The sequence below is a fragment of the Lathamus discolor genome, chromosome 11 (assembly GCF_037157495.1).
Source record: "Lathamus discolor isolate bLatDis1 chromosome 11, bLatDis1.hap1, whole genome shotgun sequence".
Classification (NCBI taxonomy): Eukaryota; Metazoa; Chordata; class Aves; order Psittaciformes; family Psittacidae; genus Lathamus; species Lathamus discolor.
The window spans coordinates 3,840,814-3,868,367 of record NC_088894.1 but is presented as its reverse complement, the minus strand read 5'-3'; the positions used below and the strand labels follow the sequence as shown (position 1 = coordinate 3,868,367).

Sequence of the window (27,554 nt, the reverse complement as noted above, 5' to 3'; positions counted from 1 at the left end):
CGTTCTTCTGCTCCTCTTCTCACCCAGCATTTCTCTAATTTAAGACTTAATCCCATTACACAAAGTACTAGAAACCATTGCCTGCTCGCATGGATCATATTCTGTTTTCTATTAATAAATTTCTGCTCTGTATGGAAATGAATAATTTAGTTCAAGATGTTGCTTTAAATCTGATTTAGGCTTGCTGCCCACGCAGCCGTCTCCTTCAGCTCTACTATATCCAGAATAGCTTTGCACAGAGAGGAGGTGATAAGCACTTACCTACCAACTGCCTTAAGGTCGGTGGTACTGCCATGGTAAGAGTTACCAGATGGAGATGTTTTACACTCTTACAATATTTTTCCTTAGCTTATAGGCATAGTTTGTGGTGTTTAGTTATATGTAGAAATTTGAGGGCAAAGAGCAAGACAGTGGAATCTCTACTTTAATCTCCCCATGGTTAACAGCTGTAATAGGTTGCCCAAGGAGCATGCTGCAGTTGTTTTCTACCTTTGCCAAGACTGGCAACCATGACATGAAGTAAATAATCTGTAGCTACACTATCACTGAAAAAGAGGAAAACCTGATCTGGGTAATCTGCGTCTGCCCACTTCACAGCAAAGCAGCAGTGGCAGTTTTCTTTGCCTTAGGTGAACCTGAGCGTCCTTAAGCTGAAAGGCTTTTGGGCTTCTTTCTGGCCCTCTGCTAGTACAGACATTCAACAAGCTTGAGCAGAACGCAAGGAACAAGCAACTTGCTGCTCAGTGTTCTGCCGGATTTGAATATGAGAAATGAATAATTGCAGGGATTTCACAGATGTGTTCTTTATTTACAGTCTCCAAATTAAATCAACTCTCAGTTCTTCTCCAGGGAATTAATCTTGAACGTTGAGCAGCTTCACATTGGGACTAAAACTCATCTGGTAATACCAGAAAAGAAGCTTAGTAAATTAGTTGTGAAAAGCACTGGTAGTATGAATTCTCATCATTAATCATTCCCACTGTGAAACAAATGGCTTACTACAGACTTTAATAACTTTTAAAACCTAAGCTCTCAATCACACTCTGATGTAGAGCAGAGGGAGCGTGGCTGGAATTGGCAGTTCAGCACCCAGGTACCTCTGTTTGCTGCCTGGGTGTCTCTGGAGCTCAGGGGACCCCGGGATCTGCCTCATTCCTTCACTCACAACTGTTAATTAATATGGGACACTTTTGGTGCTACCTGTCAATGGCACTATCATTGCTTCCCTTCCTGGCCACAGCATGGCAGTTGGAGATGATTCTCCCTCTTTGAACCCTTTACCATCAAGGTGTGCATCTACTTCTTTCTATAATCAGTCCCCCCATGCAATTAGACTCTGGCAGACACAGCTGGGGGTGTGTTTTCCTCCTCAGTTGAAGAATCATTCAAAGATGTTAAGACTAGGAGGCAGGACAGGGGTAGGAAGCTTCAGCTGCTCTCTGTCAGTTGCACAGGGACATGAGACCAGTACTCCATTTTAGCTGCAAACTTCTATGGAGCAATACATTAGGGAGCCCAGAGGAGGAGAAGCCATTGTTGACATGATTCTGAGATGGGCAGGGAAATACGTTCAAAAAGAGCTGCTCTGTGATGAGAATCATAATGTGCTCCTTCGGAAAAGAAAAATATATGGAAAACTTCACTGGTTTTGCACTTGGAAGTTCAAAACCGGAGCTGCACAGGAATGGAGAAGCGTATTGAAAATAAGCTAAGCAGAGAGGGAATGCCCACCATCTATCACTGGAGACATGAGGAATGGTGTGGGGAAGCCAGCATGACTAAACAGAAGGGCATGGAGGCTGTTGAGAACAAAAAAGCATTTTTCAAATTGCTGCAGAAGATGGGGAAGGTTATAAACTCCTGCACATGGAATAGATGAACAGAACAGAGCAGGCAAAGGGGGGTTGAGAGGTGATTTGCAAAGGGGATTAAAAAAACAACAGTCGTGTTTCAGAGCTATCAGAAATGGAACCACATGAGAGAGTCTGGAGAGCTCCTGACTGCTCAAGCTCTGAAGGGAGGGCTCAGGGAAGATGTAGCCAGAGCAGAGGAACTGAATTGGCTTTTTCTGCACCCAGGCTTGTCACAGAGCTGCTCACAGAGGTCACTGTGGTGAATGCTCCTTGTGAGGAGTCAGCAGAGACCCTGCCTTAAACTGCAGTGCCTTGAGAGGCCATAAAGTAGATAAAATATATGCCTTTAAAGCAAGTGCCAGGACTGGATGCGTCAACACAGGAGTTTTAAATGAGTTTAAGGATGATATAGTTGTGAAGTGAGAGGTTACACTCCTCAGCTGAAGCTGCCATGGTGCCTGAGGGCTGCAGTGCTTCACATGATTTCCAGAATAGCTCCCAGAGGAGTTCTGGGAGTTCACTGACCAGCTGGACCAGACAGACTGATAAAACCAGCAAGAAGTATCGTGGATTAAACACACTGATAAATATTGGGAAAGGGTCAGCATGGTTTTTGGAGCAGGAAGAAGTCTTCTGCAGAGCTGCTGGAATTCTTTGGAGGAGTCAGTAACCATATAAATAAGGGCAGTTCAGTTGATGCATCCTGCCTGGATTTCCCAAAGGCAAGACCCCTTACCAGAAGGAGTTCCTAAGATACATGTCTTAAGGGACTTAGTTGGCCATGCCGTCAGAGGAGAGGTCCTTTCATGGATGAAATACTGGTTAAAAGGAAAAAAATCCAGACAAACAGCAATTATTTTCACAGTTGTGAGATCTGTGTTAGGCCCTGTTCTCCTTAAATCTGCTCTTAAATGATCTGGAATAAGACATGGAAAGTTCAATGAAAAACTTTATCTGCCTTTGGTTAAACATGGAGTGTGATGTACATTGAGTAAAACCATCCTACAGTGGAATATTAAAGTGCAGGCTCAGGGTTGATGGTCACCCAGAGGCATAAGGCCTTAATGTTGTGAGAGATGAGTGAAAATGTCAGCGTGGGGCTCATAGCTTTCAACAAAGCAAATCAATTCTTGTTTATCAGGAGCAGAGAACAAAGCGACCTCATTGTGCTACTGTGAAAACACACAGCACACCCGTGTGTGACTGATGTGCCACCACCCCCTTGTCTGAGAGAGGACAGAGCACAGTGGGACACTTCTGGAGACCAGTAGCATGGTCAGAACAAAGCTGCTGTGCCAGGACCAGCCGGACGGTCCAGAGCACATCTGCCCAGAAAGGGGCATGTGAAGGGGAATTGCAGCAAGCTTTTAGGTCATCACATCTGGAGGGTATGGAAGTGGGGTCAGTTGTTCTCCATCTTCCAAACCAAGGACTGGGAGATATGCAAAACCAGCAAATACGGGATGGGAAAAGAAGTAGTTCTTCACCCTGCAGGTTGTTAAGCTTTGGTTTTCCTGGTCACAGGGTGAGGCAGGTGCCAAAGGCACAGGAAGCAGAAGGTGACTGCCCAGTTCTCAGACCAGAAGGTCAAACTGAAGACCACACCTCCAGTTCAGGAAGTCCCTTTTGACCTATAGATTGTTGGAGGTTGAGAAAATGAAGGTTACAAGATGCAAGTGCTGGAGAAAGTATCACTGCATGCTCGCTCTCTTTTATTTTTCCTATGCCTTAAAGTGAGATCAGGGGGGCTGGCTGGACCATACTAGCTCCATACCTCATGGTCCTCCTCCATCAGCGAGCCCCTCACCCATGCCCTGAGGGAGCTGCTAGTGTGTGAAGCAATGCTTCCCAGCTTGAGTTGATCAGTAGCTGCTGCCTGCTCAGGACTCGGGTCTCTGCTCCATCTCCCCAGCAGCGCACTGCTGTTGGCATGTGTGTGTCACGAGCTTTGTGCCTGCGGGCTGCAGAGCAGAGGTTGCCTCTGCTGTCGAGTTCTGATTTACAGCAGGTTGTCTGCAGCTGCTGGTTATTTTTTGCCTACTGTACGAATAAGGGCAGAAGATAAAATCTCTTCAGAGAAACCTCTGATAAAGTTTCCACTCCCTAGGTGAAAATGAAATTTTACCCAGCTTTACAAAACAACTGTAGATCACCATCTTCTCCCACATTCATGTCTCTTAGTTTGCAGACTACATATTTGTTATGATCTGGCTGTCTCCTGGCCACATCTTTTTCACCTGCCTTCTCCTGTCACTGCTCATTATGGACCAGATCAGTGTTCAGGCCACAGCTGGAGTTAGGCAGCTGCAAGGTACCAAAATCCTTGCATCACCATTCAGGCTACACTGCTGCAATGTACCAAAGCTGGCCTCAACAGAGACCAGCAACAAAGCATGCCAGCGTCTGAGCAATAAAGATGACAAATATAGTGTTGGAAAGTATCAGACATTTCTACAGAAGCAGTGGACAAATGGATGAGAATATGCAGAGTTGTGGTTAGGTGACAAGGTGGCACAGGCAGGACGTCTTGCTGAATGGCTGGAGGGGAGGAATATCTGCAAGAAGGACGTGAAGAAAGAATGTTTAGCAAGGGCAGAGGGTGTTCTGTAACTGAGCACTCTGGTACCTGTTGTAAGTGGGTTATTCCACTCCATGTTAATGATGCAATTAAATAATAACTGGGTTTTGGCCAATTCAAGGTAGCAGTTGTATCTTACAAGTGTGGAGACTGTTGTTGCCATCCTAAGTGTGATATTAAGCTCTATATTAAGCATCTGCCTCATGCTGTCCTTTGGCTTTGGTATGTGGGAGAGAGCTGTTTCGGAGAAAAGCAGGTGACAGGGAAGTCGTGTGTGCTGTAGCAGTGTACTCTGAAAATGGTTTTGTCCTTTGCAATCATAGGTCAAGATAAAAGCCCTGAAGCTACAGGGCAAGGTTGCAGGGCAAATAAAGTTCACTAGAAAAATGGACATAGTATTTATTACCTGTAGGGAAGCTGAGCATAAAACTCAGTCTTACCATCTCCAGGTAGTTTTGAAAAGGAAATCATCGCAGTATTGCAATGTCTAGCTAAAAAAGTGGGTGGAAAGAGAGATTTGTCAGGGCTGCAGACTGCAAGAGCTTTGCTGAGCTACCAGCTGCGGGTAGGAGAACACTATTAAGAATGTGGATGTGACCCTTACCGCTGGCCCGCAGTTAGGGTTCCCTGTAGCACAGGCTGCACATGTAACATGGAGATTCCTTCTTCTCTCTCTGCAGGAGCATGACATTGAGACAGCTTTTGGAGTGGTCCACGTCACCATGCGGGGCATGCCCAAGGGGAACAGACCTGTCATCCTCACGTACCATGACATTGGCCTCAACCGTAAGCCCTTGCATTCCTAGGACCCTGAAAAAGTGGTTGTCTGTGGTGTTTGCTTTTGAGTGTGGGGATCAGCAGGACTGGCCTGGAGCTGAGACAGGTCATTCCAGGATGAAAAGATAAAGGTCCTCAGGAGAGGGAACCATGTGGCACACCTCTGTCCTTTCTAACAGCCCTTGAAAGGTAGGGCCAAAGTGGAAATAGGTCCACTCACCACACTACAGTGCTCTAGCTGACTTGTTGCACTGTGTGATACAAGGCATCTCTTCACTGGATGCTGGGCAGATGAACAAGTCCGTTCTACAAGGCTGCAGCAGTAGTGTAATGCTTCTGGTGCACTCAGTTGCTCTTTCCATGTGTCTTTCCACCCAGCATGTACTGTTATGTTCACCCCAGTGCTCCTCAGTATGTACTGTGAGTACCCAAGTGCTGCTAGGCCCTGTTTTCCAGGGCATGCACACTGGGGTGTCATTTGTCTGCTTTCCCTCCAGTGGTGGCATTACTTTGCTAGGACTGTGTGCTGTGTTGCAGTCAGGGGCACAGCAGTGTGTGTCACCTAGCACCCAATTCCCCACAGACTCAGCAGCAGGGTTGGGCTCATGCGGGTGTGTGGTGCTGTGGTGTTTGAATTGCAATAAAACTTCAGGAAATGTCTCATTTCTTTTCTTTTTGTTGTAGACAAATCGTGTTTTAACGCGTTCTTTAACTTTGAAGACATGCAAGAGATCACTCAGCATTTTGCTGTGTGCCATGTGGATGCACCAGGCCAGCAGGAAGGAGCCCCACCATTCCCTTCTGGGTAAGAGCTCTTCAGGGACTCTTGTTGTTCCAGACATGGTCTGGATTGCAGTCTGGACTGAGGCAGCACCCAGTTTAAGCCAACCGGACTGCCAGGCTGCTGAGGGTAGTGGGAGGCAGCTTCCAGGAGCAGAGGAAATGAGAAGATGAGGAGGCTTCCCAAGGGACATTCAGGGAGCCTTGCTAATACTGATGCATAGGTAAAGCCCTCACTAGAGGTGAGTGCTGGTACCAGCTTTTTGACTTGAGCACCAGCCCAGCACACTGCAGTCTGGCTGCCATTCCATGCTCCATCTGTCCATCCTCCCACAGAAGTCTGACTGGCCAAAAAACCACAGTTCTGTGTTGGTCTTGCTCTGAGGGATGGGATCCATGCAGTTGGCTGGAATACATGGTATCATTGCAGAATAATCACCTACGTCTGTCAGATGTTACTTGTTTTTTCTACCTTGGATAGAAACGGAAGATGACATCTCTCAAGCTGTATTTGGAGGTGCTTTGACTTCAGTCTCTCTTGGGTTTCAGGTACCAGTATCCCAGCATGGATGAACTGGCTGAAATGCTGCCCGCTGTTATGACGCACCTAAAGTAAGTCTCTGAAAGGAAACAGGGTGAGCCAGCTGGATGCAGCCATTCCAGCGCTTACCTCTGTTCCTGGTTGCAACATCTGATATGCTCACTGAGTTGTCCCAAGAGGTCTGAGCAACTCCTAACCTGTGTAACCCTGTCTGGTTCTTATGTTGGGAACACTGTCTGCCACATGACACAATTTATGGCTGCTGCATCATTGCTGGATCACTTTGAAAACGAACCATAAGTGAACAGTTGGATGCAGAGAGGGGGGAGAGGCTTTGCCTCTAGGGATGCTTTGCTATGAGCTTGTTAGCCTTGCTGATTGGGAAATGCCTGTATTTCAGCCTGAAAAGTTTCATTGGGATTGGACTGGGAGCTGGTGCTTACATCCTCAGCAGGTGTGCAGTAAGTATCTCTTCATTTTCTTGTGCTTTCTACAAGCTGTGGTCTTCCTCTGCTCAAACAGACCATTTGTGGGGCAGGGGCAAGGTAGCAGGCAGTAATTACAGTAGGCCTGCAGGGAGCCATGTGAGAGCTGCTTTATATCCAGATGGTTAAATTGGAGCAGCCAAGATTACTCTGAACCTATGCCAGACTTAGGGAGATTGTAATGTGATGTCTTTGAGTCAGCAGAGCCCATCCTAGCTGCTAGGAATATCCAGCCTCATGTCTTCACAAAGATTGGTGCATTGCTGTCTGCTGTCTCCAGTGTTTGTGACACCAAGCAATTGATTTGGTGATGTGCTGTGGGCACTGAGGAGGAATGTGCTTTTTCACTGTAAGTAGATTTTACACTCCACCTTTGACAAGAGAGTGCTAGCTTTATCTGGGTACTTACTTGCACATTCCTCTCTAGTGGAGTGTTTATAAGCACTTGAAATCATTGGAGGTAGTTCAGCAGCCCAGGAATTTGTCTGAGTCTTTCAGAGATAGTGTTAAAAAAAACAAATACAGAAATCTGATGTTCTCAGTGAACTTGGCTTCAAGTTGCTGAGTGCAGATTTGCCCATGATTTAGGCCATTATTGCTTCTCAAAGCCACTTAATCATGCAGCTGCCCTCCTACCAAAAGTTCTCTGCTTCCCATATCCCCCAGTCAGGGTTCAGCCTGAGGCAGTGTGAGGCACCGGTGGTTGCTGTTCCTTGCTTTTTGGTATCTTGTATGGTTTCCAGTCTTGCTGAAGAGAAGATCACACAGATAAGCCTTTGTCCTTAGCTCAGTTAAGTGCAAGAAAGCCTTTGTCATGCAGCCTGGATTGCAGGCCACTTCCTGCAAGGACAGTGGTTCCTTCTGCCTAACCTGTGCTAATCTGTACTGTGGAGCAGAAGAGCTGGTGCAACTTTTCAGCCTTGGAGCGAGCCTAGAGCTCAAAGTTCCCTGGCTGTGTTGGACTGCTGGGTTTATGTTTGCAGATCTCAAAGTATTTTGTACCCGTGCTCCCCACACAGCCCCAACATAAACTGCAGGGTGCTGGGGAGCAGCAGAAGGATGTGCTCTCCAGGCACAGGCGTGTGTCCAGGTCCTTCCTGGAGGTGCCAGACTGGAGCAGTCACTGCTGACAGCCCTGTAACACACAGGAGCCTGAGCAGGACCTGCAGCTGCACCAGATGCATGGGTCACCAGATGCCTCGGGCTGCAGGTCAGGTACTGTGTGAGCAGACAGTCCCTCAGTGCCAATAACTGGATGAGTAAGGTCTAGCTGGGAGCTAGCTTTGGACCAGGCTCTGAAAAGACCACTGGCTGCCCAGCACAGGAGGAGCTCCCCATTCAGCCTTCATTTAAGTGTCTTTCTTTTGCAAGAAGCTTTCTAGCTGCTGTGCCTGCCATTGACCCATGTGTGAGCTGAATGACCTTCTGAGTGTGCCTGTGCTCTCTCCCCTCAGCTCAGCCACCCAGACCTGGTGGAGGGACTCATTCTTATTAACGTCGATCCATGTGCAAAGGGCTGGATTGACTGGGCAGCATCCAAGGTGAGGTTCTCCTTCCCCTGCACGTATCCCCTCCACAGTGCTTAATGAAGTGTGTAAAGTAAGCAGAAAAAGAAGAGAGTTACAGGCATGTGTTGGTTTCCAGCAAAAACTGTACAATCTCCTTTCTGTCCCTGCTGCGTTCCCTGTCTGGGTGTAGTACGGCCTCCACTGTAGGAGTAGCGGTGGGTGTGAATGAGAAATCCTGGTGTAAAGTGCTTGGAGATGAGTGGCTGTTGGGCACTTGGCTCTTCTCTGGTTTAGTACGTATCCTTGCAGGCTTTGTTTGGCTGAGGTTGAATGGATCTCTTAATTATTCTGTTACTCTGGCCACTTGCAGTTACTCGGGGTTCCAAGTTTCTATAGAGCTTGTGTGGGCACAGGCTCCTTTGGAGCCTTACACACCCATCCCATTTGCTTCTTATATTGCTTGAATTATTTCTTTGTCATTTTCCTTCCTCTGAGGAGCTGCTTTGAAATCTGTAATGAAACTGCATTTTCCAGTTACTGTCCCTCCTTCTCATTCATGGTCACTTTCAGTTTTCAGGCTGGACAACCAACATAGTGGATATCGTCTTGGCGCATCATTTTGGCCATGTAAGTACCCGGCAGGTGTTAATGTTGCCTGTACAACTGTATATGGGGCTATAACTTCTCTGTGTACCTGCTCTGAAATAGCTATTTGGTCCACCAAATAAGGGTTGCCACAGATAGTACTGTCCTCTCTGTGTTAAGCTTGCATCAGGGCTTTGCCCACTGCAGGTGAATGCACATCGCCATGCTTGGTCTGAGTGTTCCCAGACATGTTAAGGAAGTAGTATCCCACACGCTAGTGCTAGAACTGCAGAAACAAGTAGGAGCCAGTTCTCTGAAGCCAGCATGGAAGCATTTGAGCTGTGGGTAGAGCACAGATCAGCAGGGAGTTGCCAGAGGGGTATTGTATGTGTCCAGATGTTGAACTGCTGCATTCTGCTCTTCAGTTTCAGCAGAGGCAAACCAGCCCCTCCTAAAAACTTTTGATACAGAAATGCCTTCTGTTTGGGATTTGCTGGCTTTCAACCAGCAAGTTTACTGGGCAGCTGAAAGGGTCTGTGCATCATGCACACTATGTATGACATGCAGCAGATCAGTCCCTGACCTGAAGCCCTCGTACATCAACACACAGTACTGGAAGGAGTCACGTAGTTTCCTCCTGCTTAGAGCACATCCTGTTCGCTTCCTGCTTTCAGGCCCTTCATTATATGTAATGCTTCCTTGCATTCTATTTTCTCTCTTTCTATCTTTCATTGGAATGCAGTTTCTTCATAGAACTGTGTGTTGGGATTAAATTTACCTTCAGTCCCACTCTTGTGTCCTACCTGTGGTCACATACCAAAGTACGGCACATAACAGTCATGTTACAGAAACTCTTCATGTCTCCTAGGTACTAGTGCAGTCTGGAGTTGCTGCCCTCATGTTATTGTCCACAGGGGAATGATGTGTATGGAGGCAGTTTAAGGCTTCAGAATTTTTATGAGTATCATTTCTTTACTTGTGAAAAAGGTGATGTTCCCTGCCTTCAAATTCTTCTGCCTTTGTACAGGAGGAACTGCAGGCAAATCTAGATTTGATCCAGACATACAGGCTTCATATCGCACAGGACATTAACCAAGATAACCTTCAGCTGTTCCTCACCTCATACAACAGGTACAGTTACTTTTTTGCTTGCTAGATTGCTCCCATAGCTTCCCTGCTTCTCTGTGTATTATTCTGTTGGATACTATGTCATATGAACATTTGTCCTAAGCTTAGTGTTCACCCATTATCCTGAGCCAAGCTCAACCCTCATGCCTGAATGACCCTTCCGTATACTTCAGTAGATCTTCTCTCTAAGCACACAGCAAGCTTGCCATGAGAGCACAGATCCTGTTTTCTGGCAGTGATTGCTGGAGGCCCTGCTCTTAGTCAGACACAGGGAGTGATAACCTGTTGCCTGGGCGCTGGAGCCAGCACTCCTGATTGGGTTTTGTATGCTCCCATAACAACCAGGTTCCTCTGCTGCGTTGACGGTGAGTTGTTCTGTTTTGTCTTTCAGTCGTAGAGACCTGGAAATTGAGAGACCAGTTCTTGGCATGAATGAAAATACTGCAAAAACACTCAAGTAAGTTGCTCTGAGTCAGCCTGTTTCAGGTACTTACTGTGCAGTCCCCTCAGCAGAAAAGCTGTTGCTGCTTGTCAGCAAGAACCCCTCAAGCCCAGGCACAGTAAAGACTGTCCAAGCCCTTTCATTAAGAATACACTTTGATTCTGCAGAAGGCAGAGTCAGAGGAGTAAATGTGTTCACCAGCAGTCACTGTATTTGCTGAGCTGTTAATTTGGCTGGTTTGCATGGAAAATTAGGGAGGCAGGTTTTTGTTCGTCACCGCTGACTGCTTTCCCCCACCTTCCTGAAGAAATCACATGTGTGCAACAGAATTGGCAGTTGGTGTGCATGGACAGGGCAGTGGGGCTGTATGTGCAAGCCCTGGAGGATGTTTTGGTGCAGTAAAATGCCATGGTGTGGTGGCAGACAGGGACTCTGTTAAACTTTTATGAGGCTTTTGGTTCACAGAGTTCAAACTTCTCAGCAATCCCTTTGGAGCACTGTGAGTAACGTCTCTGTTTTGGTTTTTGACCAGGTGCCCTGCCTTGCTAGTGGTTGGTGACAGCTCACCTGCTGTGGACGCCGTGGTATGTACACATGAACTCTTTCGTCTCATGTCATGAGCCCTAAAAATCACTTGGAAAACCTGCCTCACCCAGCAGTGCTTTCACCATGCCCAGAACTAGGCATAGAAAGTGGCTTCATGTCTCAGGCTCTTTTCTAGTCCTCCAGCTATTGAGATGTGTCAGTTATTAGTGGGAGTCCTTGTGCCCTAGCATCTTGCTCAACAAGTGATGGAGAGAACACTCTTCAGGAATCCCTGAGCTCTGCCAGGCTGCTGCCTAGAGTTCAGTTCAAGTCACGAATTACTGTTCTGTTGCTGTCGTACTGAGGCTACCTGGGGTTTAAAAATAAGCAGTGTGACTGCAGTTCCTGTGGTGGGGAGTCTGCAAAAGCACTGCTTCATAGGGAAGGCAGCACTTAGAGGCATCTCCTTCCTGTTGTTCTCTGTAGGCATCTATAACCCACTTCCCTCCCAGCACAGTTATAGATGGGGCATGGAACAGTGCAGTGTGGCTGTGGTGAATGTTGCTCCTCCCCTTCAGCCGGTGATCGTGGGGAGACCCCAGGGGGTTGTGACCAAAAGCAGTTGTCTTAAGGAACTCTGAAAGAATGCAGTCTCCTAAAGCAGTAGCTTGGACCCAGGAGCTGTGCATGGAGAACTGCAGGGCTTTTTCTGGTCATGGCCTGTTGCCTTTTGTCAGTCTGGTCTGAAAGTCTGAGACATTCTGCAAGTTCTGACTTTGCTACTACACCACCCCTGAGGATTCTCACCACTTCCCAGCTGCGGCAGGGGGAAGTTCTTGGTCCTTCCGGGCTCCAGAGAAGCTCGCACTGCTGAAGACAGCCACTGCTTCTGGTTCAGCTACCCCACACGTTACATCTGACTCCTTGAGTTTTCTATGTGATGTCATGTCCCTCCTTTTATTTTAGGTTGAATGCAATTCACGTCTTGACCCAACCAAAACTACCTTTCTGAAGGTAAGTGCCACTCCAGAATCCATTCCAGCTCGACAAAGACAGTACTTTAGCTGAGGCCAGTTCCACTTAGGTTTTTGCCTTCCATACATTTGGCTTTAAGAAGTTTGTGGACAGTCATTCAGGGCTGTGTTTCTCCTGTATGGAGCCAAAACTCTCCTTGGGAGAGGAGAGTTCGTCAGGGTGTCCCTGAATCCCTGTTTTGTGACCACTTCTCTGTTATCTCCAGCCAGCAGGGAAGACCTGCTGAGAGATAGCAGAAGCGCCCTGCCTGCTCTCTGCCAGCAGCAGCATCACTTCTTCTAGCTTTATTCCAGTCCTTCTCATCCTCACCTGTGGCTCTGCAGTGTGCCAGACCACTGCTGTATAGAAGTGCAAAGTGACAGGTTCGGGAAGAGTGGCAGGAGCTGGGATGGTCAAGGGTTACTCCTGGACCTAGAGTATGGCCTGAGATCATTTGGTAATGTGGCTTCCAAGGTGCTGGGTTCCTTCAGCAACAGGCTCTCAGGAAGTGCGTCATTGGTCCCTGTTTTACCTTTAGAGACCAAATGATACAAGTGTGGCTCATGTGGCAATGCAGCCTCATGCCATCGCCCTGGTGGGGTGGGCAGTGCTGGGTGGGTCCGGGGTTGTGCTCCTGGGGTGGGAAGGACAGTTCAACCTCCCTTTGTTTCCTGTTGCAGATGGCTGACTGCGGGGGCCTGCCCCAAGTGGTTCAGGTGAGAAACACCTCTCAGCTCTCCCTCAGCATTTGGTCTAACAGAGCCCCTTGCTCTGCTCACACTAAAGCTGCACTTTCTGTTTCCACAGCCTGGCAAGCTGACTGAAGCCTTCAAGTACTTTGTGCAGGGAATGGGCTACAGTAAGTGGCAAACACAATTTTCTGGTTTGGAGCAGGGCTATTGTGAAGGGAACTCAGCCTTCCTGGTCCATCTGAGCCCATTGGCATCTGTGTTCCCACCCATCAGTTAGTGTGGTTGCCAGGAGATCCATCCACAGTGGAAAATCAACTAGGGTGCTAACAAGCCTTAGCAAACTAACGTTGTCCCTGACGTGTTTAACCCACACTGCAGCTGGAGTGGTGACTCCTTTTTACTTTCTGCTGTTGGTAAAACCTTGTGAGTCTGTCTTTGTGCCAGTCCAGAAAAGCATGATCCCAAGAACAATAAATCTCCTGAAATCTGTGCATACCTTCTCCAGAGGGGAGGAGCTGGCAGCACAGCCTCGCAGTTGTGATGGGTACATGAGAGTCCTTCCCTTTCTTCTCAGACATGCCTATTTCTTTCAGACTCGCACAAGGGGTAAATGATATCTCAGAGTGAAACCCTCCAGTGGCAAAACAGCTGAGTGACTTCTGAGACACCCAGGAGACAGAGGGAGCTGTGCTTTGATCCAGTGCATGCCCTGCTCTGTGGCTTCCTCCTAGCACTTGGAGGCAAAAGACATTGTCTCCTAGTGTGTCAGGCTGACAGCAGCTCAGCTCCACTGCTCTTGGTACTCCAGAGACTGGAGACTTCAGGAGAAGGGCTTCTCAGTGCACTAAAGCACCTCTGTCTCCATTGCAGGCACCTTGGCACAGCTCTGCCTTGCCTGCCATGGATCAGGCTAGGAGTTCCCTTCTGCACATGCTGAGCCTTCAAAAGCTGGCAGTATGGGAGGCATTAGTTTGTGTGGCTCATTTCCACTAAAGATGGCCACTGTGGCAGCTGTGACACTCCCCATGGTCTCCACATGCCCAGGAGTTCTTTGCCAACTCAGGCATGTCAGGGCTCAGCAGAAGCTGTCCTTTTCCTTATAGCTACGTGTAGCTGACATGAATGTAGTAGGGCAATCATATTCTCCAAGGCTGGCCAGAAGGGCCTGGTCCTGCAGAGGAGGGTACCATGTGGTACCTCAGCCTCACTGAGAGAGCATTTCAATGCTCGTATCTCCTGTGTTCCTGGTGTTAGTAAAGTCAATAAGTGCTGTCATTGGAGCAAGGACTTCAACAGCACTTCGGGAGTGAGACTTCTTACAAGTAGGATGTGCAGCACTGGGTAATTTTGTGCTTCCAGGATTAGTAGCTAGTCCCAGGATGGTTTTCCCAGCTTTGGTGGGCAAGAGTGTGTTGGCACTGCTGAGCTTAGCCTCCCCTCTCAAGAGAGAGAAGCAAATCAGAAACTTGCCATTTCTAGAAATGCACAACTCAGTTCCTCAACAGCTACTCTTGTGTCTTCTGCACATTGGCTAAAACAGTTGCCTGGGCTGACACTGAGGGTGGAAGGTGACGTTTTGCAGGAGGTTTTTAGCAGAAACCTGATGCTGTCAGGAAAGACATGAATTTCTGTTCCGTATCTGGAGTTACAGAGTACACCCCAGCTTCCCCACCATAGGAAAATGATGTCTCTGTTGAGCAGTTGTGGTGTGTGCAGCAGGGAGGTCACCAGGTGCATTGCAGTTTCCAGCTGAAGGCATTGAAGAGATATGGCCCTCATGGATTTTGAGTCACTTGGCATCTCTCCGAGATGCTCATTAGCTGCCGTTTCCACAGATACTGGGAGCTTTCAGTGCAGTGTGTTAGCTGGGAGTGGAAGGGAAGGTAGCTGGGGGTCCCAGGAGCATTGCAGCTGCTAGTCACACACCACAACTAATTGGCTCTTTCCTGTATTCATCCCTTCCCTTGTCTCATGTTGTTTCCAGTCCCTTATGTGCAGCTCAGCCACCTAAGCACTGAGTCAGGTACCTTCAACTGCGCATCGCCTCGGCCCAAGTCTGTGTACTGAGTTGAATGATTCTTCGGGTGCATTGCTGTGTCTCGGCATGTCCTGCTGTGGGCTGGGCTGATCATCGTGCAGTGTGTGTGCTGGTTTTTCACCTTTCATTTGTATTTTGTTGATTGTTGCATGACTTCGGCTCTGTGGTTTTCTAGAGTGACGAGACTGACTTTCAAAAGGTCATCTGTACAACAGCTGCCTTGGTCTGCACAGACACTCGCCATGACTGCACTTGCAAATCATCAGTTACACTTTAGGCATTTGCTCACCTTGGACCTTTTGAAACTGGGCCTTAAATATGTTGCTTTAGACGTTAATTTTGGCAGCGAAGAGTGAGTTTTCTTCCTGAGGGTATAGTTCTTTTCGTGCTTACCCAGTGGCACATATCTGAGTGACTGTTACACTGCTCTACGAACTTCCTCCTTTTCTAAGTCCCACGCTTGTTCTCTCTTCCAGTGCCAGCAGCCAGCATGACCAGGCTGATACGCTCCCGTACCCACTCCTCCTCTAGCCTGGGCTCTGGCGATAGCATCCGCAGCCGGTCTCACGCTAGCAACCATGGTGAAGACAGTGCTGGAACTCCAGAAGGAATTGACCTCCAGGAGGCACCTCAAACCATGGAAGTATCCTGTTAGGCAGGAGCCCCTCTTCTGGATTCAGACAACTCCACTCTCCCCCACTGAACCCACTCAGAATCTAGCATTTCACCAACATGGCATTAACTGTTCTAACTTGTGCATGCCCATCTGAGCTGCCACCTCCTTGGTAGTCTGTACTTGGCATTACTTTGGTCCTTTCTGTATGCCCTTGGCATCAGAGCCTCTTTAAAACTCATTCACATTCCGCAGTCTTAGTAAGTCCCGTTACTGTACATGCTGGTCCCATCTCCTGTCTGTGCTGTGTATCAATCCAGATGACAGCCGTTGTCTCCCCTGTTCATTTAAATATAATTTCTGTGGCTTTGTGAGGTTTAGAATTGCTTTCTAGTTGTGCTTCTGCTAAAGGACCCTTGTGGTGCAGTTGATACGGCATCTGTGGGACATGGGAAAGCAAGGCCATGATGATGTGGAACTCCAGGCACTGGAGCAGGTGAACCTCTTCGGCAGAGCTGTGCCTGGAGTGTAGAACCCATCAGAGGTCTGTGTTCCCAGGACTCTCAGCATGCCGGGCAGCCATGGGGAAAACAAAGGTCAGAAATACTGTCTTGGTCTCATCTCTGTGTGTGTGTTAGGAAGGAGCAGAGTTGATTTCTCACCTGAGCCTCCTGAAAGGGCAAAGCAATTAACAAGTAAACTTACACTAACCGAGGTGCACTATTAACCGAGTACAAGGGATTACACTGCAGCAGCCCTGGCTCCAGACCACCTCTGCTGACCGCCCAGGGTCAGATGCAGTTAACACCTATTCTGCTATTCTGCCCTGGCATCTTCAACATCAAGTAGGTTGTGAAAGGGGCAGCAGTGCCCCATGCCAGATCCAGGAATCTCCTGCACTGCCAGCTCTGCTTCCCACTGCTGCCAGCCCAGGCAGGGTGTCTGCACAGGGTGTTAGCTGAGATTCAGGAAATACCTGTGGATGTCAATGACCAGCAGGCACACATCTGCTTGAGTCAGGTCAGAAGAATGAGCAGGGAACACCTCTGTGCAGGTGCTACCCACTGTCCTGCTGGAATTCACAATTCTGCTGCCTTTTTACATCCGGCTGGGTCATAAGGAGCGGGAGGTAAATGCCTGCTGCGTGCCAGGGTCTTGCTGTTAATGGGAGAAAAGGGAAGAGTGGTCAGGCTACTACAGGGCTCAATAGATGAGCAAAACACCCTTTCTTAACTGTTGAGCAGGCCTGACTCACTGGGAGCCAGCTCCTCCGAGGGTCACGCTCACGTTCTGCTCCATTTCAGGTAGGGAATGGGACTGGGAGGCTCTGCCTGAGGGGGACTTTGTACCAGTTATTAAATAAAGCTATAACTGAGTTTCATTGTTACCTGGTGTGCTCGTGGTATTTCTCCTGGCACAGCCTGAGGCCGCTGATGTGAGAGGCAAGCTCGTGCCCATGGAAGGGGCAGCACTTGGAGAGGTGGCCGTGCAGGAGTGGGCCCTGGAGAGCTGCCTTCTGCAGAAATGCAAGAGAAACTTCCAGCTTCGACAACGTGGAGGCAAAACAGGCCAAGAATTGCCTCCAAATAGAGGGGAACACAAGCAGCTGCCTTCCCTGATGAAGAGAGCTCTGCAGCGGCGGGTGTCACAGGTAGGACACAAAGTGAAGCTGTCAGCCCTGTGCCAGGGCAGTTGTGACACGAGGAGGCTGAGGGCCATGAGGTCTGTTTGCACGTCCTCCCCCTGTACCCCAGCCAGCTGCGGGCGCAGCAGCCGGTCGTTGACACAACCGGTTCTTCATCTTCTGCTCTGGAGAGCCAGGTTCTGCTCTGGGGTTTCAGGTTTGTCATCGCAGCTGCCACAGAAAGCCAGCAGGGACTGGCGGGGGCCAGCTGCTGCTCACGGGTTAGTCGAGGTCTTGTCGTGCCCACAGGGCACGCTGCTGCAGCCTTGTGCTTTGGCTGTGGGAAGACCTTCAGGAAGGTCATTGCAGGCAGTGAGACAAAGGGGTTTTGTGAATAGCAAAGTGAATGGGGAGAAATGAGACAATTGTGTTAATGAGGGAGTAGTGCAGTGATAAAGTGATTAAATGAACAGAAATAAGACAAGAGACTACCAGAGCAACCAGGCCACCAGATACCACGTGAAGTTCATTGCTGCTGGATGCAAAGCAACATGCACAAGAGGGAAGCTGCTGGTGGTGCAGCGCTCTGATCTAATGCCAGCTGACGCCACTGAGAAACGATTCTTCCTCGAGTTCCCTTATGACAATACAGCAACAGACCAAATGAAAGGGAAATGCAATATTAAAATGGCAATGAAATGAGGTAGAGGAAATTAAATGACTGCAGGGGTTGGTGCAAGCTTGACGAGTGCTGTTTGTGATGTGGAGCAGGAGAGCTCGGAGCCGCAGGCTGCCCATGGACAAGGAAGCCAGGAGAGTAAATAGATGAGATTTTGGGCAGTTTGGAAGGGAGGTGATTGAGAAGAGAGTTTTGTTGCCATGGTGGTTCACAGGCATAAGCGAGGCAAGATTTGTCATGGGGTTGGTTGTATGTTTTATTACCCCAAGGGTAACTGGAGAAGTAAATATGTTTTCACATAAGTAACTGCTTTTGCTGTTAAAAATACAAAAATCAAAGCTAAACACAGGCTGAGAAATGAGTTTAGTAAAGGACAAAATGTTTCTCTGGGTGGCACGGGCAATGCCAGCCAAATCCAGGAGCAGAGCTTGACTTCAGGACAGGCTTCCCTGGGGTGGGATCCCGACCCACATTGGTGCTGGTGCTTCCACACTTCAGGGCAACACTGAGGTCCCTGTAAGATCACAGAGGGCATCCTCAACCTCTTCTAGCTGGAATATGGATGCCCGGGGAGGGGCTCAGCACTTTCCAGCTCTCCCGTACTCTTAAGGCCACATTCCCAACTGCTCAGATCCTTGGGATGAGCTCATCCAAGAGCCTAAGTGCCTTTGCAGCAGCAGCAGCGTGCATCCCACTCTGCAGCAGCACGGGGCACATCGCGCTGAGCTCGGCTCTGCTGCAGGTTTCTCTGGGGTGACTGATGGAAAATCACCTCTCGCAGCCACGGGCTGAGGTTTCTGCCTCAGGCTGCAGCACCTCTTGTGCTGGAGGGAGCTGTTTGTTACCAGGAAAGCCACAGGCCTTGCAAGAAGGCAGCTTCACGCCGCTGACCCCAGTTCCTGCCCTGGACCACGCTGCACACCCATACCTGGACGTGCTCCTTGGTGCAAGGTGATGGAGTCAAACTCTTCTTGGTGCCAGATGATGCTGCGAGGAGGAACTCGGTTGTGACAGCAACTGCTGCTGTGTCCAGGAGGCACCTTCAGACCCTTGTCCAGCCTCAACCTCTGAGTCCTGGAGTCTGCTCCTGCCCTCCCGTGCCTCCCATCCCTCCCTTTAACCCACCCCAGAGCCCACGCTGTGACCACGGTGCCTCGAGTGCCCTCAGGGAGCTTTCCGTGTGCCGCAGTCCCCAAGGGGCACCAGCAGCTGAGCAGGGCGAGTGAAGAAGAGAAAACCCCGCTCTGTGTGTGTGTGCACGTCACAGGAAGCAGCAGCAGCCGCAGCCTCTGCTCCAGCTCCTCGCACCCCTCGCACCGCAGCACTGCTGGGAGCACCCAGCCCTAGAGCAGAGGGACCAGGGCAGAACAAGGGGATCCCGCAAGGGCAGGGGCTGCCCTGCGCAAGGGGGATCCACTGTCCACCGTGCAAGAGGGACCCTGCAGTTGCAACCAGGGAGCCTGAGGACCCACCACGCAGGGAGAGCAGAGCCCAGCCGATGCCTACCCAGCCCTGACAGCTCCTGCAGGATGGTGACAGCGAGAGGCAGGTAAGTGGGGTTCCCCTCAACTGAGGGCAGCAGCAGGTCTGGGGGCTCAGCCAGTGGAGGGCTTGGGTCACACAGAGCTTCGGCTGCACCTCTCCGTGGCCAAGGAACCAAAATAGGCAGAGCTGTGTCCCCATAGCCCCTGAGCCCCCATGGGACCTGGTACAGGGAGCCCCACACTCCGCAGACACCGGGCTGAGTGGTGACAGCACATAGAGGGTGGGCATGGTCAGGGATGGGGATGTGGATGCCCCATCCTGGGCAGGGTCCTGCTGTCCCCACCAGTCCTCATAGCACTCGGCGGGGCTCCCCAGCAGCTGCCCACCAGGCTCAGCCCAGCCCAGAGCCCTGCCCTGGGGCACAGGGTTGGTGCCTGCAGCCCATGAGCATCCCTACACGGCCCCACCGCGATCCAGCCTGGGCCTCTCTTTCCCCCCCCAGGCGGCAGCAGCCGAGGGCCGGGGGCTGAGCCGCGGGATGGGGAGCGGGCCCAGCCGGGAGAGGCCGCTCAGCACCACGGCAGCGGCCCCCGACCCCGCGCAGCCCCCGCTGCCCGCACAGGCAGGTGAGTGCCTGCAGCTGCGGCACCCCCATGGGCCCCTTCCTGCCGCCCCTGCGGGGGCCTGGTGCCGCCGGGGGAGCCCTGAGCCCCGTCCCCGTCCCCACAGCCCCCGGTGGCGTCCAGGCCCTGGCTCTCTGCGACTTCCCCTCTGGCTCCGGGGCCATCCTGAGGATGGGGGAGCAGCTCCGCGTCCTCTCCGAGTAAGTCCCTGATCCCAGTGAGTGCTCCCAGCCAGGCACCGGGCCCCTGGCGCTGGCACCGCGCTGGGGTCCCCTCCCTGCAGCCCCTCAGGATGGCTCAGCCCCTTCCCCGCAGGGGTGGGGACTGGTGGCTGGTGGCATCGGAGGTGTCCGGCAAGGAATGCCACATCCCCAGCAGCTGCGTGGCCAGGATCAGGCACAGGTAAGGGCGGGCACTGAAGGACGTGGCCCCATGGCAGAGAGCCCGGCCACTGCCGCGTTTCTGTCCCTGTGACACGGAGCAGCGCTGGGGCTCGGGGGTGTCCCCAGCACCCGCGCTGCTGCGCCCCGAGCTGTCCCCTCCGGGCCGGGGCGCCGGGAGAGGCTGTGCCAGCGCCGCTGCCCTGCAGGTGGCTGTACGAGGGCCTCAGCCGGCAGAAGGCGGAGGAGCTGCTGCTCCGGCCGGGCAACGGCAGCGGGTCCTTCCTGATACGGGAGAGCCAGAGCAGGCGAGGTGAGACCCGCGGCCGCCGTCCCCGCTCCCTGATATCCCCCCGGGGCCGATCCCCCTCCATGCCGCCGCTCACACCCGCTGACAGCGGCCGTGCGGCAGGGTCCTGGTGCTGCTGCTGCCTGCGTTGTGCTGAGCCTCTGCCGCGGGGCCTCAGAAGCCAAAACCACCGGGAGCCTTCCTGCGGCTTCTGTTGAGCTGAGGGGTGGAAAGGCTCAGCCCCCGAAGTGAAACAGGGCCCCGTGGCAGCGGGGTGCTGAGGGAACCCCGCGGGAGAGCCTGCTGGGCAGCTCGCTGCTGGGCGGCCTCCCGGCTGCTGGGCACACAGGGGGCCATGGGGCTGGGGACAGCCGGCAGCGAAGACCTGGGCATGGAACGACGGCACCTGATGCTGCGGGTGCGCGGAACACGGCGCGCCCGAGGTCATCCCATGTCCTGGCGCTCCCGCAGCCCGTTGTGGAGGTGCTCACGGCATGGGGCTGGCACAGCGGGGCTCACCCCCGTGCGGGGCGACGGCGGCCCCGGTGCGGACGGGCTGCGCAGGGGGTGCCTGCCTCATCCCGGCCCCGTGCCCCGGCCCCGCAGGCTGCTTCTCGCTGTCGGTGCGGCGCGGCGAGCGGGGCTGCTGGCCCGCGGTGAGCCATTACCGCATCCACCGCCTGCACAACGGCTGGCTCTACATCGCGCCCCGCCTCACCTTCCCCAGCCTGCACAGCCTCGTGGAGCACTACCGCGGTAAGGCCGCTGCCCCGGCGCGGCGTGCGCGCTGCAGGTGCAGGCGGGGGGGGTTCGCCCTGTGACAGCGCCGGCTCCCCGCAGAGCTCGGAGAGGGGCTGTGCTGCGCCCTGGGCGAGCCCTGCTCCACTGACGGGGCGAGGGTGGCGCCTGCCCCCGCCATGCCCGCCGTCGTGAGGAGGCCATCGCTCAGCTGGGACGAGGTGGACAGGTAGGGACAGGGCGGCCGCCCCCCGGCCCTGACAGCGCCAGGCTCGGGGGGCTGCCCAGTGACCGCCCTCCCACAGCTCCCTCCTGTTGGACACCGCGGCCCCCGCCGAGGCCTCCCCCATCAGCCTGGGCCTGCGCGAAGCCGTCAGCTCCTACCTGCTGCTGACGGGGGCGGCCCTCCCCGACGAGGGCGCTGAGGGGAAGGGGGCGAAGAGCTGCTGAGGGCAGGGCCGCGCCTGGCGCAGCCCCATGGCGGGGACCCGGCCGGGTTTCAGCCGTGACCGCTGCTCGGTGCCGAGATCACGGTGCGAGCGGCAGGCACCGCGCTGGAGGAAGGGGTGCCCGGAGGCCTGCGCTCCCCGGGGCCGGGCGCCTCGGGCATCTCCCCCCACGGCGCTGGGTGGAGCAGAGGCCGAACGCAGGAGGAGCCACTCCCAAGAGGCCCCATCCGCACCCCCCGCAGCAGGGAACTCGGGTGCAAACGGCCCGGAGCCGGGCCGGCGGTGGCAGCGGACCCCCGAGCTCATGCACAGCCTGGCTTGGGGTGCGGTGGCTGCGGGACGGGGCCTGTGAGGGAACCCGCCCGCCCTCCCCCGGCCCTAAACTCCCCCCTGTGCTGCGGTCCGGCCCCTCCCGCACCCGCAGGTCTCTGAGCCCGGTACCGCACGGATCGCGCTGGGCTCAAGGGCCATAAACCAGGATCCTGCTGGAAACGCAGCAACCGCCGCTTATCACATCTTCATTAAAGGGCATCTCCTCCACATTGGGGGGGGTGAGTAAACCGTGAACTGCAGCTGCAGCCACGGGGCACCCGCCATGGCCTGGGGGGGGTTTGCTTCTGCTGCCAGCTCCCCACAGCGGGGGAGCCACCGCTCGGGTCACTGAGGACAAAGGAAAGAGCCCTAGAGCCTGGAAATGCTTAAGGGCACAAGTGCTGTTCTAGGGGCAACGGGAAGCAACTGCAAAGCCTTGTGTGCAGCCCCCATTGAGCTGCACCAAACAGCTGGACCTGAACAGCAGGCTCAGAGCACCAGCATGCCTCAGCCCTCGCACCCCTCGCCGCACGGCTTGGGGAAGCGCAGCAGTGTTGCCACTCGGGGCCATCCCCTCCTTCCTTTCCCCACACTGGTGTCCCGGGACCCCCCTTCTCTGCAGGTTTCCTGCCCCGACACGCTCGGCTCTCCTCATTTTCATGTCTGACACACGGGCTCCTCCGGGCCCACCCTCGCTGTCTCGTTTCCCTGCACGCAGCAGCCCGGAGCCTCACCCACCTGCGCGGCCGTCGGGCTCAGCCGCGGTGTCTTGGCTGCACAGGGCACAGGTTGGGTTTATCCCTCAGCCCTGACCTGGTTCCACAGCCAACTGAGCCGCTGCTGTCACCCCCGGGCCCCCGCGGCTGCACAGGGGTTTCCCTTCCTGTATTTTTGCCCCTATCTGCCCCACTGTGCAAAAGATCAGCTCTTGGGCCTCCTTCCTCCTCCTCCAGCCTGGATCCATCCACAGTGCTGTAGAAGCATCGTTGGTGCTTCTGCATCAATGGTTCTACCTCAGACTGGAGGGTACTGCTGAGGGTGCCCACCCCCACGTGGCACCATCCCCACTTTGGCCTCCCACCCTTGAACACTGCAGCCCGTTACCACCACCAGCACAAAGCCCGAAGGCAAAGCAGGATTTTAGGCTGTGGCCAGCACTGACCTCCTTGGAGAGCTTTATCCCCAGCTTCCCCCGCAGTGACAAGTAGTGACGTGCAGGTGTGCAACCCTGCCATACACAGCTGTGCTCTGCCACCTCACACCAAGCTGTCTGAGCATCCCTTCCACAAGATCAGCTACCAAGCATTTGCTGGGATCAAAGGGACTGCTGAAGGTGGTCACAGCTCCCTATGGAAACGCCTTTCCACCTGGAAGGTGAACAGAAATGATGTTTTTCTGTCATTTCAGAAACAAATGAAGTGCCAGCCTCCATGGCTCAGTTTGCATTGTTCACCTGACAGCACTCATCCTGATTCACTGGGCCCCAGGAGCTGCCTGCGGATGCTACACCTTCAGGCCTCCACCCTCCTGGAATGAGTGCTCTGGCTTCACACTTGGCCCCTGGTACCAGACTCACACCCACGGTCCCAGGTGCGGAGAGCTGCGCTGTTCTGGTTCCAGCAGCCTCCTACCCGCAACACTTGGTTGTTGTGAAGTGAATCCTCTCTGATCTCAGCCATGAGAGCTGCTGCTCTCACTGACACTGCAGAGGGCTCAGTGCAGCCCTCGGGCTGCTCACTGAAACAGGCACACAAATCAGGTCAGGTTTTATACACCCAGAGTAGTGTATTACATGTGTCAGGATTTGGGAATAAAATGTACAAGCTCTTCACTTAAAACAATATCCAACATACGCCAATACAGCTTACCTACCGAGAGTATTTGAGATGTGGAAAACAATCATTTCCATACTTTAGGAACAGTTAGGATCTCCATTCCTGTCCAACTACAGTATTTACGTTTCAATGCTGTGTGAAAAACAGTCCAGAAATGATTAACTGAAACAAAGACTTCACTAAGACTTAACCAACAAAAACCTATTTATTTATTCCAAACACCAAGATACAGAAGTTTTCAAGTTTTGCAAATATTGCTCCAAAGCAAAGTTCTATGTACAGCGCCCTCGGTTCTAATAGTGCATAAACAAAGACAAATATATTCATGTATCCACAGTGCAATGTTTGCTCATTTCATCAAGGCTCCACGTTGCATTCACTTACCAGTGATTTAAATAAAAAGTGACCTGCCAGACCAAACCCTGGGTCCAGACTAAGAAACACCAATGTGGAAACTTGCAAAAACAGGGACAAAAATGAATCCGGGCAGAGCACAATAAAGCATCTTTCCTGAACAGGAGGAAAGCTATTCTAGTTTAAATAAATAGTTTCAGTCTTTAGCTGCAAGGGCTCCCCCAGCTCTACCCACCAAGTCTCCAGTATCTGCCAGCTGATACCCCCATCAGAACCACCTCTTCTTCCACATCTTAAGTCCTGCCCTGAGCAAAAAGAAACTGGCAAAGTAAAAACCTACAATGGACGCACAAAAAGCAATGGCTTGGGAAGGAGAAGTTCTGCTCTGGAGTGAAAAATCCGCTCAGGGACTGAACTACTTTCATGCTAAGCACAGCTGACAATGTTAACACCGCAGCTATGCTCTTCGAGACGGCGGGTGGGAGTGCTTGCTTTCATTTCAACCAGGGAACACCCTCCTGGCCCATCTCACCTGAAAACACCCCAAAACCTTCACTGTGTCTGGGGTGCTCCTTCTGGTGCTGTCCTGGTTGTCCTGTTACTGCTGCCGGTTCTAGAGCTGCACAGTACACATGAATCCAGGTATCATTCACAGGAAGGAGACAAGGTGTAAGCACTGGGCTCATCTTCGGGGAGGAAAGTGATTCTTAAGTGTCAGGTAAGCTTTATTCCAATTGTGTTACAGAAAAAGAACTATTTTTCTGCTGTACATGTGTTGTATTCACTATAGACCAACTAGGACTACAAAACCGCGACACAAATTATCCCCTGAAATGAGTCTTGGCACAAAAGCCTCAGTTACTAGCTAGAGTAGCCTAAATATTTTGATTTCTAAAGGAAAGAAAATATTCACTGGGTAGATACCCTTAACTCCTACAATAATAGTGGATATTTCACGTTTACATTATTTGCTGTATACAAACATTACAGATTCATACCCAAAATTAGTAATTCCTACAGTTACGGGCCTTTCAATTACAACTGTGCTTGAGCTTTCCCCGTTGGTGGTGCCATCACACACAAGATCAAGGTAACAAATCCAGCTTTTTAAGGACACCCTCTCTCTGCAGGAACAGCTGTCCCACACTCCACAGTGAACTTCTCAGCAACGTTTGGGAAGGGAAACTAAAGTCACAGCCGTTATTTATGGAGCTATGATCTGCAGCTGAAAGACTTAGCATTTCCAATACTTACAACACACCACCGTTTCATAGGTATAACGTGACTGGACCAGAAGCAGCATTTTCACCTTGCTCTCACAAAGGAACACAAACCAGAAAATTCAAACTTAAGGTATAAAAAGGGACTTTGTGAACATACACCGTGTAAAGTAATAACCCACTCACTGCCTACGAGGACAGTACCTCATGCATAGATCTCGAGGCTTTATTTACACAATATAAAACTGATTCCCAAAACCACACATTCGGAGTAGAGTCTTTACAATGAACACGTTCAGAGGACTGAAAAAAGTCTACGTTTCAAAATCGAACCGGAATGGCAATTATTAACACATGGGTAGAAAACGACACAACATCCACCACAGACCTTGCCAAGTCTGGAACGCCGAGCGCGTCTTTCTAGGGCGGCATTTCCTACTGCCACAACCAGGGTGTCCCACTGCACTGCTTCAGGAGGCACAGCGTGGCCATGTTTAAGAGCTCAAGAATGCACATCGACACAACGTTAATGGGTTTCTCCCCAGTACCAAGTCATGTGATAGTGACAGGATAAATATGGAAAACAATCATTTATTCTGAAAGTGAGTGCAATCCACCTGTGACCTTCTGCTACATTATTTAGCATAATAGAAGTGGGGGTTAGGCCACTGTTACTTGCAAACCTCCACGGAACACCTGACAGTTAAGAGCTGGACATTCATACCTACTAAGTCTGGAAACTGTTATAACATTTCCTAATGATTAAATACTGTGTGCTATTATGCATAAACCAGAAGGAATAAAACATGACACAAGTCACTTAAACTATGCAAAGTTATTTACAACCTCTGTCAACTGAACATTTTTGGCTCTTAGAACTCTGTTCTTCAGTGGCACAATTTTTAGTCAATTTAAGGATGAAAAAGTCTACCGTTTAATTGAGCAACTTGTAAAGGAGTGAGAATTTAAGTGTAATTTACCAACACCTAACCTCTGAAGACAACAACAGCATGACCTCTTCTGTATCGTTACAATGGCCAAATACACCCGAAATAACCTTTTAGCTGTTCTTTGAACAGCGCTTCTTCACAAATCCCTGAAGTCAATCTGCATCTCATGCAACCAGCATGCTCATTTCATTTAAATATACAGAGCTGTTCACATCAGATGCTCCAACTTCGCACTCAGTAACAGTCTCCAACATCTTCTAGTCTCATGTTGAGCAGCAGAGTGCAATCTGCTGCACTTTGCCTAGGTCCGTTATAAGCTGCTTTATGCAGCGTTTGAGCTGAGGGAGTCGAGCCAGTGGTTCTGGTGGTTCCAGCTCTCCTGTGTAATCCAGCCAGCTCTCCAAAACTGCAAAGAAAACCAGAAGTGTCACTACTGCAGTGCTCAGTGAATAGTCACCTGAAGTCGCAAAGCAGGAGTTCATTACATCTTCTGTAAAGAGCAGTGGGCAATGGTTTTAACGTGGTATTTCAGAAACCCCAGCTCCTCGCGCCAACCTTTGCAAATAGCTTCTGGTATGTGACAAACAATTCACAGGGGGGTTTGTGATGTTCCTAGGGAAAAGCAGGGAAGGAAAACTCAAGACTAGATAGGGTGAAATCTGGCGCGAAACTTCCTCTGATGTATATCAGTTCCACCTCAAGGACACCGCAGTACAGGAAGCTTATACCATGAGATTACCTTTGAGATCAGCATTAGATGCAACTGAAGATCCTAAAAGGACAGGATTATTCTAATGAAAGAACTTTGCTATCAATAGACTATAATGGGCAAAGACGGAAAGAACTGGGTAACAGAAAACGAGGATGAAACCCAAAGGCACAAAAAGAACTGACTACCACACAAAGAAAATGAATTCCTGATCTAACGCTTCTCAGTGTGGAACAAGAACCAGCAATACAACTGCCCAGAAGTCAACTCAGGCCACACTGTAGCAGAACCCTTTTCTGTACAGTTCTGCTCGGTTTTAATGTGATCTTCCTTTTGAAATCCACCCCC

At 51.4% G+C, this 27,554-nt stretch overlaps 3 protein-coding genes across 13 annotated transcripts in view; 2 read left to right on the top strand and 1 right to left on the bottom strand.

Moving 5' to 3' along the window:
* NDRG3 (NDRG family member 3) overlaps window positions 1–16,946 on the top strand; it is a 47,231-nt gene extending 30,285 nt beyond the window's left edge. For both annotated transcript variants that reach the window (XM_065691199.1, XM_065691200.1), the window contains exons 5-17: window positions 5,112–5,217; window positions 5,893–6,013; window positions 6,538–6,600; window positions 6,930–6,990; window positions 8,469–8,555; window positions 9,093–9,149; window positions 10,135–10,238; window positions 10,627–10,692; window positions 11,210–11,261; window positions 12,169–12,216; window positions 12,897–12,932; window positions 13,024–13,075; window positions 15,423–16,946. In XM_065691199.1, the coding sequence (XP_065547271.1) occupies window positions 5,112–5,217; window positions 5,893–6,013; window positions 6,538–6,600; window positions 6,930–6,990; window positions 8,469–8,555; window positions 9,093–9,149; window positions 10,135–10,238; window positions 10,627–10,692; window positions 11,210–11,261; window positions 12,169–12,216; window positions 12,897–12,932; window positions 13,024–13,075; window positions 15,423–15,601 (1,032 nt within the window). In that variant the 3' untranslated portion in view covers window positions 15,602–16,946. The remainder of the gene's footprint in view (window positions 1–5,111; window positions 5,218–5,892; window positions 6,014–6,537; window positions 6,601–6,929; window positions 6,991–8,468; window positions 8,556–9,092; window positions 9,150–10,134; window positions 10,239–10,626; window positions 10,693–11,209; window positions 11,262–12,168; window positions 12,217–12,896; window positions 12,933–13,023; window positions 13,076–15,422) is intronic.
* SLA2 (Src like adaptor 2) overlaps window positions 1–24,393 on the top strand; it is a 105,840-nt gene extending 81,447 nt beyond the window's left edge. Inside the window, exons 1-9 of one of the 4 annotated variants that reach the window (XR_010615260.1) lie at window positions 18,607–19,411; window positions 19,850–19,973; window positions 20,077–20,170; window positions 20,286–20,372; window positions 20,560–20,663; window positions 21,246–21,395; window positions 21,480–21,606; window positions 21,683–22,377; window positions 23,546–24,393. Coding sequence is in view for 3 of the 4 variants with exons in the window: in XM_065691203.1 (XP_065547275.1) it covers window positions 19,886–19,973; window positions 20,077–20,170; window positions 20,286–20,372; window positions 20,560–20,663; window positions 21,246–21,395; window positions 21,480–21,606; window positions 21,683–21,827 (795 nt within the window). In the remaining variant the exon portion in view is untranslated. Of the gene's footprint in view, window positions 1–18,601; window positions 19,412–19,847; window positions 19,974–20,076; window positions 20,171–20,285; window positions 20,373–20,559; window positions 20,664–21,245; window positions 21,396–21,479; window positions 21,607–21,682; window positions 22,421–23,545 lie in introns of those variants that run through there. The other 3 variants (XM_065691204.1, XM_065691201.1, XM_065691203.1) reach the window with 3 other exon arrangements.
* PHF20 (PHD finger protein 20) overlaps window positions 24,160–27,554 on the bottom strand; it is a 51,378-nt gene continuing 47,983 nt past the window's right edge. For all 7 annotated transcript variants that reach the window (XM_065691192.1, XM_065691191.1, XM_065691198.1 and 4 more), the window contains one exon: window positions 24,160–26,903. In XM_065691192.1, the coding sequence (XP_065547264.1) occupies window positions 26,761–26,903 (143 nt within the window). In that variant the 3' untranslated portion in view covers window positions 24,160–26,760. The remainder of the gene's footprint in view (window positions 26,904–27,554) is intronic.